At 35.1% G+C, this 13,674-nt stretch overlaps 1 protein-coding gene across 26 annotated transcripts in view; it reads left to right on the top strand.

Moving 5' to 3' along the window:
• The window catches only part of Rbm26 (RNA binding motif protein 26), a 74,289-nt gene that overhangs the window by 56,686 nt on the left and 3,929 nt on the right, over positions 1 to 13,674 (top strand). For 11 of the 26 annotated variants that reach the window (XM_030248077.1, XM_030248070.1, XM_030248076.1 and 8 more), the window contains 3 exons: positions 3,286 to 3,372; positions 7,255 to 7,368; positions 9,068 to 10,885. In XM_030248077.1, coding sequence (XP_030103937.1) covers positions 3,286 to 3,372; positions 7,255 to 7,368; positions 9,068 to 9,157 — 291 coding nt within the window. In that variant the 3' untranslated portion in view covers positions 9,158 to 10,885. Of the gene's footprint in view, positions 1 to 3,285; positions 3,373 to 7,254; positions 7,369 to 9,067; positions 10,886 to 11,951; positions 12,036 to 13,674 lie in introns of those variants that run through there. The other 15 variants (XM_030248075.1, XM_030248078.1, XM_030248072.1 and 12 more) reach the window with 8 other exon arrangements.

The following is a 13,674-nucleotide window of genomic DNA, read 5'->3' as shown; positions in this document are numbered from 1 at the left end:
TGCTGGCCTCAGATTCACTGACCAGCATAAATGTCATAATTCTTTTTTTTTTTTCCGAGACAGGGTTTCTCTGCGTAGCCCTGGCTGTCCTGGAACTCACTCTATAGACCAGGCTGTCCTCGAACTCAGAAATCCGCCTGCCTCTGCCTCCCAAGTGCTGGGATTAAAGGCGTGCGCCACAACTGCCCAGGAAATGTTATAATTCTTAAACTAGATATGCCTTCAAATATAAAGTTCATGATTTAAACTTCATTGTTTTAGAGAGGGACCTCAAGAGTAGGTTTATGTTGATAATTTAAGGAAAAATTGGCATTTTTCTATAAAACATTTAGATTTTTAAATATGAAACTGTTTAAAAATAAAGTTTTTTTAATATTACACTCTTGATAGAGTTGAATAGGACTAAAGCAAGGTCTCCTTTTGATGCATGGTGTAAAAGTTCCCAAGGATACATTTAAGGGAGTTTATCCAATGGCAATAGAGTGGCTTGGAAGAGTAGCAGATTCTAGCCCCTAATCACCTATTGTTTATTTAGACTTCTGGGCTTTAATGTGCAGAGTAGAGATAGACGCACCGGACCCTTTCATCTCACCTGTTGCGGTTTGTAGGGTTTTCCTAACCTTAGGTTCCTGAGCATCAGTATTACCGTGGCTGTCCTGGTCTCCTTCAGAGAGAGGACGAATCAGATCTTGTTGAACCTCCCTCACTCATCTCTGTATCATATGCCAGGGGTAAACATCCTCCTTTGAATCCTGAATCCCTGAGCTGTGTGTTTAATAAGCTATAGTTTATCTTAATTGATTTGTGTCAAACCAATGTATCTCCAAGAAGTGAGAGTAAACCCGAAATGGGGAACTAGAAGAATAGGTGAACTTGTAAGTGGTATAAGGCGAATTTTAGTGTTTGACACTCACTCCCAGCTAATAGTTAATGCTCTTATCTGAATATAAGGAAGTTATAAAAGAAATGATTGATGTGCAAGAAGTAACTAAAGTGATTAATATCTACCCGGTGGGGAGTCTGGAGAGTGCTGTGCTTGTTGGATTCCTAGGGCTAGAGAGTGAGAACTAGCTAGGTGCTTGGAGATAGCTCAGCTCTCCCTGGCTCTGTCCCCAGTTCTGCAAAGGAGATGAGACCCAGACAGTTAAGTGCCCCGCATACAGGCACTTAGCTACTTAGGGGTAGCAATCAGTTGGAAAAATAATCCAAACAAGGTGTGTTCATTTTAATCATGTTTTGCTGAAACTAAGAGACTTGAGAAGTAAATATACAGAAACTTAGGGTAGAAATACTTTCATAAGTGGAGAGTTTGAGTTCTACTCAAAGTTAGTAGTTGAAATTTATACATGAAAAATACTACTCTTAAACAAGAGCACACATTTCAGAGTTCAGCTTTTTTAATCCTTTTATCTCTGAGCACAGGAGGTTAGAACAACTGTGATTATTATCAAAATGCCTTTAAATTTTTGTCTAGGGAGACCAGTCATAATAATAATAAAAACAGCTAAAACTTAAAGGGGATATTAGGAATAATTTAAATTAACACTGACTTGGTGGGGCTTCTCTAGAGGAACAGAACTTATGATTTTTTTGTATGCGCGTGCACACACACACACACACACACACACACACACACACGGAGGGAGGGAGGGAGGGAGGGAGAGGAGAGGAGATTTATTAGAATGTTCCAGCTAGGCCAACAATGATTGCTTATACCAACGAACCGTCCAGGATTCTAGTAGTAGTTCAGTTCACAATGCTGGATATCTCAGCTGGTCTTTAGAATACACCAGAATCCTAAACAAATAGACTATTCATGCCAGAAAAGGAGAGTGATCGCCACTAGGCAGAGAGAGATAGAAAGCTAGCTTCCTTCTTTATGTCCTTTATATAGCCTGACAGCAGAACATGTAGTACAGATTAAAGGTGTATCTTTGTACAAAATAGCTGGGTTAAAGATGTATATTCCCACCTCAAAGATCCAGATCCCAATAAATGGTTATTCTCGCTTCAAATAAATTTAATTACTAATTTCCTCACAGGTGTAACCAGCCATTGGGTTTTAGTTAATTTCAGATGTAGTCAAATTGACACCAAGAATAACCTTTATTGTGCCCATTTTATAGATGCAGAAATAAAAACTTTATTGTGCCCATTTTATAGATGAGGAAATAAAATCTTGAAGAAATTAAATAATTTGTTCAAGTTTAAATTTGTTCATAAAAATTTGTTTTGATTAGTGTATGGTTATAGTTATAGAATGAGAAGAAAAATATTAATGTATAAAAGACTAATTATTGTGCAGTAAAATTGCTGTTTACAAAAATCTTTATGTGGGAAAAAAAGCAATAAATTTTGATCAGCCATAATGCCATATACTTAGTATTTAAGTAAAATTTAAGTTCTAAATTTTGTTTGCCTTAGTGTAAATGCATACATAGTAAGTGAACCCATTTATTATTATTATTATTATATTATTATATTATTATTATTTTACTTTATTTTTACTTTTTGTTTTTTTCAAGACAGGGTTTTGCTATCCTGGAACTCACTCTGTAGAGCAGGCTGACCTTGAACTCAGAAATCCACCTGCCTCTGCCTCCCAAGTGCTGGGATTAAAGGCGTGCACCACCACTGCCTGGCAAGAGATTTTTTTATTTTGTTTTTGTTTAGTTTTGGTTTAGTTTTGATTTTTCCTGCTCCCTCCAGGTCCCACTTGCCCTGGCCCATAGATTCTTTATTTGTTCTCATTATGGATGGTTGTGAGCCACTATGTGGTTGCTGGGATTTGAATTTATGATCTCTGGAAGAGCAGTGCTCTTAACCACTGAGCTATGCCACCAGCCCAAGTGAACCCATTTTAGTCAAAGTTAAACTTGTAAAGTAAAGGTCCTGTATCTTCATTTTGGTAATTTGCTAGACTCATTGGAAAAATTGCTTAAATTCTCTGAATCTTTTCCTCCTTTTATTGGAAATGATTCTAGAATTTCATAGTTTGTTCTGATGGTTGAGTATGCTGTTTAAGAACAAATTTACCTTGTCATGAGGTGGGAGTAATAAGACTTTAATCATTGTTTTATTCATTATAACTCAAGTAGAGTTGAATGTTGCTAATTCTGGAAAGTATAGGACTAGAGCTGAGATGGGCAGATAGGACTAAATGTAATGTTATATTGCTCTCTTCATATGGATTATTATGAATTCTAGATTGTGATTATTTTCTAATGCCATTAGGGGTTTTAGATGTTTGAAAACACTTTTAGGAAATAATTTGTTATTTTACAGCAATATGGGGAAATTGAGGACTGTCAGATTGATGACGCTTCACTCCATGCAATAATCACATTCAAGACAAGAGCAGAAGCAGAAGCAGTAAGTATAAAAGTAATTTGTTAAAACTTCAGGTTTAATTGGTTAATGTTTTCATAAGTTTTAAAATAAGTTAAACTGTACTTTGACAGAACGTAGACTATTTTAGGTGCAAGTTTGTGTCCACAAAAATATTCTTATTTTCTTAGGAAATCTGTATATAATATAAACATAATATTATGTGTATAAAATTTGACACCAAGTTGACTTTAAGACATATTAATTTGAACTTGTTATATGTTCTTTGTACAGAGGTTAAAGAGCTGGTCTTTGCTACTTTGTAGGTTATTCTTTCTCCACCCTTTCCCCCAGTTTTACCCCCTATCACTATATGGGAGAGAAGGATTGTGGAAAGAGAGACACGGATAGCGAGATCCCTGAATCTAATATCGTTCCTTTTGTTTCTTCTTTGAGCACAACTACTAACAAACCACAACCAACCCCCTGCACAACCACCAACCACCAACCCCACCTTTTTGGTACTAGCATTTATACATGCTCTGATAAGGTCCCAGAATTCCAAATGTCACACAATTGCAGAGACCATCTGCAGCTGGCAGAATCCTGCCCCTGCTAGAGCATGAGGCACATCATAATCAGCTGCTTCGGACAGTCTCATATTGTCACACCCAGGATTAAAATGAAAACATATTCTTATTTCAGTATTTTTTAAAGAGGCCAAAATTCCAAAATTGTCACTACATAGGATCAACACTCTTTCTACTGTTCTCTATTTTATCTGACCCATAACAAAGTATGAATTAGTAGAATGAGTGGTAAAAGTTACCTAAGGTAGATGTAGAGAAAGATAGTTCTGTTGCCCACCGCTTTTATTTACCCTGTACCTACTCGTTGCAGTCCCAGCAGGATGGTTCTAGAGAAGCATCTCTATCTTAGCAAACTCCTGACTAGACTGTTGTTATGTGTCTATGCGATGCTATGAGACTTAAAGTCTTTGATTCTCAGCACTTTGACCAGTTACTAACTGCTCAGCGTTGCCAAAAGAAGCTTTTCTGACTAGGGTGGAGAGCAGCCCCGCTCTGCGAGTATAAGCAAAATATTTAGGATGCAATCTGACAACCCGACCATTGAACAAACTTAACAGTAGGCTCTATCCAAGGACCTCTGACTTTCCCAGTCATGGGCTTTTGTTCAGTTTACAGTACCAGCCATGAGATTCCCACCTGTAGAGTAGCCTGAAATTCAACTGGATAGAGGGTAATTACCCTGGGATAGTCTTCCCACTATTTCACCAGTGGGCATATCTTTCCCGACTGTCAGAATTAGCATGCAGAGTCCAGTGGTGAGGAAGACCTCGATGTCTTCTGTTCCTCAGCAGCCCGCACAGTGTCTTTTCAGCATCCTGCCGGCCATCAGGGCGGCAGCTTGTGGATCAGTCTCCCTGCTCTGCAGTCAAAGTGTGTGGTCATCTTCAGCAAGAGAGTCTTACGGACTTAGTGGACGCAAACCAAGAGTCATGGCGTGATCGTGTTTTCAAGACCTTCTGATCCTCCCTCCACTTTAAAAAGAAATTAAAACTATAGTAAAAGTTTACAAATTTGAAATGTGCATTGAATATAGAGATGGATAAAATTAGGTCATTAGAAATATTTGCCAGTAAGCTGTTATTGTACAGTGTAGTGTTACACAGTTATATTGCTACTGAGTAGGAGGCTGAAACAGGAGGATTGTGAGTTAAAGGCTAGGTAGGGCGTACACCACAAAGACCCATTTGAAGAAACAAAAACAACTCCACACCCAGATTTACTGTAGATATTGCTGGTCACAGTTTTGTTCTTTTTACATTTCCTTTTTTTGAATAAATAGGAAAAAAGTTTTATAGATATTTTGCATGTGACATGTGTCATTTCTTAACAGTAGTGATTTCAGCTTCAGTGTGTGCTTAAACTGTGTGACTTATGATTAAGCATGCATTAAAAACTCAAGCTGAATTTTAATAAGCATGAAATCTTAAATTTATCATAAATTTATATGTACAGATTTAAAATTGGTACATGGGAGTATTAATGCCTCACATAGCTCATGTGCAGATGTTACTAATATGTAACAGTTTCTTCATTTCATATTATTCTGTACTTTTGAGTATAGAATAATCTTGGGACCAAGAGTTACTTTAAGATGTTACTAACACTGATGCATCTGCACTCATGTTACTTTAAATGTGGTATTTTTCAGAGCAGCTACTGACTAGGCTTGACCGTTCTTTGAGTTCAACTGTAATCAGTTATCAAGTGTTTTTTATAGGAAATACTGTACTTTTCTGTAGAAAAGCTCAGAGTTCTTACTTTTCCTTTTCATTAAGGTGTTTATATTATTTTGCAGTAGTTATACATTGTTTTGTGGTGATTTTGAAAATAATGTGACTTTTTTCTTTTTTTATTAGATATTTTCTTCATTTACATTTCAAATGTTATCCTGAAAGTTCCCCATACCCTCCCCCCGCCCCGCTCACCTACCCACCCACTCCCACTTCTTGGCCCTGGCATTCCCTTGTACTGGGGCATATAAAGTTTGCAAGACCAAGGGCCTCTCTTTCCACTGATGGCCGACTAGGCCATCTTCTGCTATATATGCAGCTACATACGAGCTCCGGGGGTACTGGTTAGTTCATATTGTTCCATCTGTAGGGTTGCAGACCCCTAAGCTCCTAGGGTACTTTCTCTAGCTCCTCCATTGGGGGCCCTGTGTTCCATTCTATAGATGACTGTGAGCAACCACTTCTGTATTTGCCAGGCACTGGCATAGCCTCACAGGAGACAGCTATATCAGGGCCTTTCAGCAAAATCTTGCTGGCATATGCAATAGTGTCTGTGTTTGGTGGCTGGTTATGGGATGGACCCCCGGGTGGGGCAGTCTCTGGATGGTCCATCCTTTCGTCTTAGCTCCAAACTTTGTCTCTTCAACTCCTTCCATGGATATTTTATTCCCTATTCTAGGGAGGAATGAAGTATCCACTCATTGGTCTTCCTTCTTGAATTTCTTGTGTTTTGGAAATTGTATCTTGGGTTTCTAGGTTTCTGGGCTAATATCCACTTATCAGTGAGTATATATCATGTGAGTTCTTTTGTGACTGGGTTACCTCAGTCAGGATGATATCCTCCATATCCATCCATTTGCCTAAGAATTTCATAAATTCATTCTTTTTAATAGCTGAGTAGTACTCCATTGTGTAAATGTACCACATTTTCTGTATCCATTCCTCTGTTGAGGGACATCTGGGTTCTTTCCAGCTTCTGGCTATTATAAATAGGGCTGCTATGAACATAGTGGAGCATGTGTCCTTATTACTGGTTGGAACATCTTCTGCGTATATGCCCAGGAGAGGTGTTGCTGAATCTACCGGTAGTACTATGTTCAGTTTTCTGAGGAACCGCCAGACTGACTTCCAGAGTGGTTGTATTAATGTGACATTTTATATGCAAATTTGTTTTTGTAGGTTTCTAGTTAATAGTTACTATATAGCATGTAAAATTCAATTGCTCTGTTTATCTTAAAATAAATAATGGTTTAGAAGATAGAGCCAAAATCTTGATGTATATTGGGATTGTTATCTAAATAGTACTTACCAGTAAATTGTAATTTACTATAAATTTATAAACATTTTTTTTTTTTACTCAGATTTTGGCCAGGAGTGAAATGATAGTTGATTATGAGAAATTGTTGTTTACTCTTGAAAATGTACATCACTAGTATGATTTTTAAGAAGTAAATAACTATAAAGTAGTAATTATAATAGTAAATTGAGAATAAATGACCAAATAGCAAATGAAAAAGTTCCTGTCTTTGAGTTTAGTTCTTTAACTATCAGACATTAAGAACTTAAATTGTTAATGTTCTTCACTCCCATTTTCATAATTGTTCTAGGCTGCAATTCACGGCGCTCGCTTCAAAGGGCAGGATTTGAAGCTGGCCTGGAACAAACCAATAGCTAACATGTCAGCTGTGGACACTGAAGAAGCTGAACCTGATGAAGAGGAAGTAGGTTTTTTTTTTTTTTCACTTGTTTTCCCATCATTATTCATAGTTCTTTTATAAAAGGTGATTTTCTTTTAAATGGCTGTGATTTTAACATAATACTTTTATTCCTAAACCATATTCCAGACAGGGGAGATCAGATAAATGCAGACAACTTATATTTTCTGGATTAATGAGAAGAATTGTTGAAAAAATAGCATGTGATATATCAATTTTCAATTACTGTAGAAGATAATAATTATTCATTAGATTTTTATCCACAGGAAATCTTGTAATAATATGTTAAGTTCTAGGGTATTTATTTTACTTAATTGCTGTATCAACATTTCAGCCTTCTTTTAAAATTCATATTGCTTTAGTTCATTAGAGTGACTACCTGCTATGTGGTAGATTTTGTGATAGGCACAAAAATGAATAAGACACGGTCCCTATCATCAAGGAGCTTATAATCTGGAAAGGAGGGTGGTGGCAGAGACAGAAGACATAATGACAGCGGATAGGCATACTGATGTGCCAAATGCAGATTTGAACAACATGCTATGGGAACCCCCAGGAAGGAATGATTGTGTCTGTCCATAATAATCTTAAAGGTCTATTACCAGTAGAGCCAAGCCCTGAAAGATAAAATAGTGTTCTGTACCTATGTGCTGGGGCTAAGAAAGTAAAAGGCATTTTCAGAAGAGTTCTAGCACCAGGATAAGTATGGCAGAGTGCAATGTTTCCAAGTAACACTAGCCACTAGGATAAAAGGTATGGCAGGATAAGAAGGGATAGCGAATTTAAAAAGCCCTCGAGACAAAGACTTAAAGAATTCTGTTTTGTTTAATCATGAAAACAGTTATAGAAAAAAAAAATTGAAGAAGTTAATAAAGGTAAGGTAAAGAAATTAAAAGATTGTTTCACATTTGTTAGATTTCCATAATGCTGCTTCACTTTGTTTGCAGAGCATTTCAAATCTGTTACGCATATCCATAGTCAAATGCAAGAATAAATGTGTATTTGAAACTCATGTACATGATTTGTCATTTTATATTTTAGATTATACCTATGTCCTTCCATGAGTTTGAATTGAATGGGGAGAAAAGCAGGCGAGCTCCTGGTATTAGGTATTTTGAAAAGTTTGGGAAAGCAGCCTGAGAAGCTTTTGTGAAGGGAATGGGAAAAGACAAGGTTTTTGCTTTTGTTTTTCAATTTCTTTGTTTAAAAAAGATATTTACATATAGCAAAAAAATTGTGGTAGGATTTTCATAAGTTGGTGAGTGTTGAGAGTTAGGGTAAATCAGTGAAATGTATTCCTTTTAAAAGGAGCACTGAGCAGTGTTCTGAGTATAGCAGGCGGCATGATTTGTTAGTGAGGAGGAGTGGCATGCATTGAACCTCACTTTGATGTTTATTGCTCACTTCATGTGTGCAGTGAACCAGGTACTGTAGAGAGGTGAAATGGACAAGGCTGCTTTACTTTGTTCTCTTAAGTGTTCTAGCTGTAGAAATAACCGTTTGTGTTCAACTCTTGAGAGTGAACAGTGTTTAAAAGTGTTACTTTTTGTTTCTTTTCTTTTTTTTTTCTTTTTTTTTTTTTGGTTTTGTTTCTTTTCTTTTTTCTTTTTCTTTTTTCTTTTTTCTTTCTTTGTTTCTTTGTTTCTTTTTTTTTTTTTTTTTTTTTTTTTTTTGGGTAAATTCCTAAATACATCTTAACCTAAAGTTTCAGGAAGAGTCTTTGGTGGATGACTCATTACTTCAAGATGATGACGAAGAAGAAGAGGACAATGAATCTCGTTCTTGGAGAAGATGATTTGACTGATCATTGATCTGCATATGCTAGAGCTCTACCTGTGTTTCATTAGTATTATCTAATGGACTGTTACATATTTGTAAAAACAATTTTTGGTAAAATATGATGACGATGGATTTCACAAATAGATAAAAGAAGAAAACTACCTTCTGATCTTGTATTTTGAAGATTGATGTTTGCATTTTATTTCAGTAAACAATTGCTAAAGACATCTCAATAGGACATATGCAATGTTTTTATTACATACTTCTATTGAACATTACAGAATTCTTTGGGTTATTTGTAAATTAATGAATAGATTTGAATACTTATGACCCAATACTTGTTATAACATAGAGGATTTTGTTTTACTCCAAATAAGGAATGAATTTGCATTTAAAATCTTAATGAATGTTTTCAAAATGAGTAGATGACATAGTATGCTAACTAACGTCTCCAAGTTATGTATTCATAATACTGCACAGTAGTATGCTTAGGCTTTACTATGTATTAGCCGTTTGTTGGATTTGTGTATGTATTTTATCACATGGGTGTTAATGATAATGGTGTATGACTGCTTTACATATGAGTCCTATGCATCTGGATGCTAAAAATAAAGTGGAATGGTCTCTTAAAAGAAAAAAGAAAAGAAAAAAAAAAGCAATGACAAAAAAAAATTCATGACAATGTTCCTTGATTTAAAAAAGAAAAAAGAAAAAAGAAAAAGAAAAAAAGAAAAAAAAAGAAAAAAAAGAGAAAATGAAACAGACCATTCCAGATGGTGATCTGCTTACCCCCTATCAAAAAGAGTTATAATCACTAAATAATAATGGTTACTGGTACCTTTACAATAATGTGCAATCCAATGTTTAAAATTTATACCACTTCAGTTTGGCTTGATCATATAAATTTTCAACAGATGTCTTAAAATTTAAAAGCAGGCTGATTAGTTTGGAACCAGACTTCAAGTAGCGCTAACATTTGGTGAATAAGACAACTTCATATTACATTTTGGATGTATGAAAGAAAACTTGACCATTTGAAGATGTATGAATAAAGAAATGTACTATAGATACTACTTTAGGAAAACCCTGTTTGGTAAGTGTCCCAGTCTGATATTTTAAGTGTGCATTTACTTTTATAAAAATCTTTCACATTTGCAACAATACTGTGATTTTTTTTTTAAAGTGGATTCTCTAGCACGTGAATATAATTATTGAAAGTTAACTCTTTTCAAGAAATATATTCTTTGTAGAACAAGGGTAGGAGATTGCTAGGTTACTGTATCTTTTCAAATCTTTATATTCAAGTATCTCTGCTTCTCAAGATTATAGTGATTTTTTTTTTTTCTTTTAAACCACATTTTAACAAAAATACTTTCTTCCATTTGGGGACCAACACAACCAAAAACTAATCTCACCAGTACCAGTCTTTGACCATAATATAGCTTGTGTCTTTTCCCCCTTACACTTGGGGTTATAGTTGTGTTTTTTATGCCAATACTATTTTATAGAAATGTTTGATTTGCAATTAGTACACATTTATATTTAAAATTTCAAGCTCAGATTCCATTTGCTAAAATAATGACTTTAAGTTTACTTAGACTGTGGTATATTTTTATGTAGTTTCTTGTATGTTTACTATGTGCTATTCTGATTCATTAGGTAAGTTTGTTTTCTTTTCTTTTTAGTAGTCGTGAAAGATGCCAAATTGGCAGAGGCTCACGTTTCTTCTCTTTACACCAAACAGGTATTATAAAGAAAGTAAATCTTTCCAAGGCCAGTTAAATCTCCATTCTATTTTTGGCTTTATGGTTTGATGATAGTTTCAAAATTTATTATAAATTTCCCTAGAAATGTAACTGAAATTACCAATTCTATTCAGTTAAGCTCATAAATGCTTATCAATTTCTTTAGCCTAAAATTGCATAATAACTTAAGAATTTCAGTATTTTAAGTTGTGCTTTGAATGAATCAGAAGACCAAATCTGACTGTTTGGTCCTCTCGTGTGAGGACTGCATCCTCCAGGATTCACTAGATTCACAGTTGTGCTTTATAAGCACTAATCTGCATTTCGTTATAGATGTTAGGGGTGTGTGGCTATTGAGTTTTAATTCATGAGTGTGTTTCTGAATACTAGTATTTTATGTACACATATTTCTTCATTTAAAACATAAGATACCTTTTAAAAGTAGATGGTAGTTCTTGTTTTTCTAATAAGAAAACAGACTGTTAGAAATGAAGTGGTTTACCTAAAGTCATAGTGACCAAGTGGAAGTACTGTATTCTTAGTATAAGCATTGTGATTTCAGTACCAACTTTATAAAAGAAAAAAAAATTGCAGAACTCTGCTGCTGTGTCCTTCCTAATTATTGATCAACCATGATATTGTGATAACCATGGTAGTCTTTACCTCAAAATCCTACAAAGAATTAGCAGACTCCTTGGTCTTCAGGCAGTTCATGTTTACCCTTTTAAAAAGCACTTTGTTCATATCTCTGTTATAATATTCAATGTTGTACTATAATTTATCTGGTTTATATGTCTGTCTTCCCCCACTAGATTGCAAGCTCCTCCAGGAAGGGGACCATGTCTTATTCATCTTTTTATCTCTAGTGCTTATAGTAAACCTGGCTCATGTGAGCACTTAGATGTTTGTTGGATGAAATAATGAATGAATGGATATTTACATTTATAATAATGAGGTTGACAATTACCTCCCTTGTTAATTCTTATCAATTTTCTAAAAATCTGATAGTCTCCTCAGTCACTGGGGCCATTTTATAAAATGATAGTGTTATGTGTCTCTTCACAGGGGTTACAGGTAGCGATGGAGGTAGATACCTAGAATCAAATCTGACATTTTTCCAGCTCAGGCCTCTAGATTGTGTAATATTAAGTAAGTACTATAGTCATTTCCAGGAGTTAATTTATCTTTTCTTTTTATAAATTAGAGTACTTGGTTAGAAATGCTGAGAACATCAATCTAGACCATCTTACTAAATTGGTGCCTAGGTGACATAGCATAGAGAACTGAACAGGGATTAATAGATTTAGCTTTTGTTCTCATCTCTGTGCTTAACTCTATAGCCTTAGATAGGTCTCTTGCCTTATACAGAGTTTGTTCCTTATTCATAAAATGAAAAGAGATGGACTGAATGATCTCTCTGTTACATCTCATGTCCCATTTGATTCTAAAACAGTTTTATATATAAGCCAGTTACTCCTATCTAATGTTTTTCTCATCAGCGGTAACAACTTAGATTTAATTACAATAGTTCATACATTACCTCTTGCTAAAGTTTTGTATATATGTCTCCAAATGCTTGCATTTGCCAGCACAAGTTGCATTTATCCTATAACATGCAAGTAAGCATTTGTATTTACGTATTCTTCCTATTCCCATTTATAGCTTTTCTCTTTGCTTACAAACATGGTTTTTAAAAAAGTATTGACCTATTTCCTTTTTTTCAACAAATCAAGATTTATATCTTTTTTTTCCATCTCCATTCTTCCACAGTATTCTACCTAAAAGTAGAACCCCTTTTAATTCTACAGCTGTTCTGATCAGTTGGCTGCTTTATCGTACACACATGGTTATCTGGTTGTACAAGTAGAGTTGGGAGTGGGAGAAAGACTAAAGGCGATGTAGGCTGGGGAAATTATATATTTCTGGTTAAAAGATTGATTAGGATTACCTCAAGGGATGGTTGTCACATTGCATATTTTTTTAATCTCTAAACAATGTTTTAAATGTTATTGGATAACTGAAACTCTTTTTTTTTTTTAAACAAATAAGTAACTGTTGCCCAGACATTTAATGAAAACTTGTTGCAGGAAATAAAAGTGTTCCATGGTTCTGTTTTATTGTAATATGATCAAATGTAACAAAGCAGTAGTTACTATGAAGATAAGAAAGATGTCACTGTTTTAGCTGGTTACTTGTAGCGAGTATGGGCTAAGCTTCATTGAAGAAAGTATCTTGCTAGCAGAACTGTTTCCTGGGGTAGGAAGAGGGAGGAGGGGCTGTCTTCCATTTTATTGGCAACATTAACCATTGGGACTAATGACACAAGAAAGAAATCAAACGTTTACCTGTTTGATTTGTTGAAATATTAGTGGCTGAATCACAGAACTATGCGGATTTTATCAAAATACATCCCCCCCATACTGAATATAGGCTCGTTACAGAAAAATCGCTTTAGCTAATTAGTTTAACATTTCTATAGCTATCTGTAAGTCCCAGAACCCTCAAAGTCAGTGAAGCCTTCAAAACAGAATTGTTCTTAGCGATGTTCTGGGGTACTCAAACTCTGATTATTTTCTTCCAGGACTGTTTTTTTTTTCCTTCTAAAATTCAATAACTAAAAATTGTCATTTACTAACATAGATTTTAAACCACCAGTATACTACCCAGTATAAAATCCCGATAAGTCAAAAAGAAGACATACTTCTCTGAGATAGTAGAAACTCAGTTTTATCTATCCCTTGAATTAAAGAGCAATATGGATCTAGTCTCGTAGAAAAGAGTAGTATTA

This window comes from Mus musculus, chromosome 14, assembly GCF_000001635.26.
Source record: "Mus musculus strain C57BL/6J chromosome 14, GRCm38.p6 C57BL/6J".
In the NCBI taxonomy this organism is placed as follows: domain Eukaryota; kingdom Metazoa; phylum Chordata; class Mammalia; order Rodentia; family Muridae; genus Mus; species Mus musculus.
The sequence above is the reverse complement of the archived record's forward strand: the minus strand, read 5'-3'. Positions and strand labels throughout refer to the sequence as shown.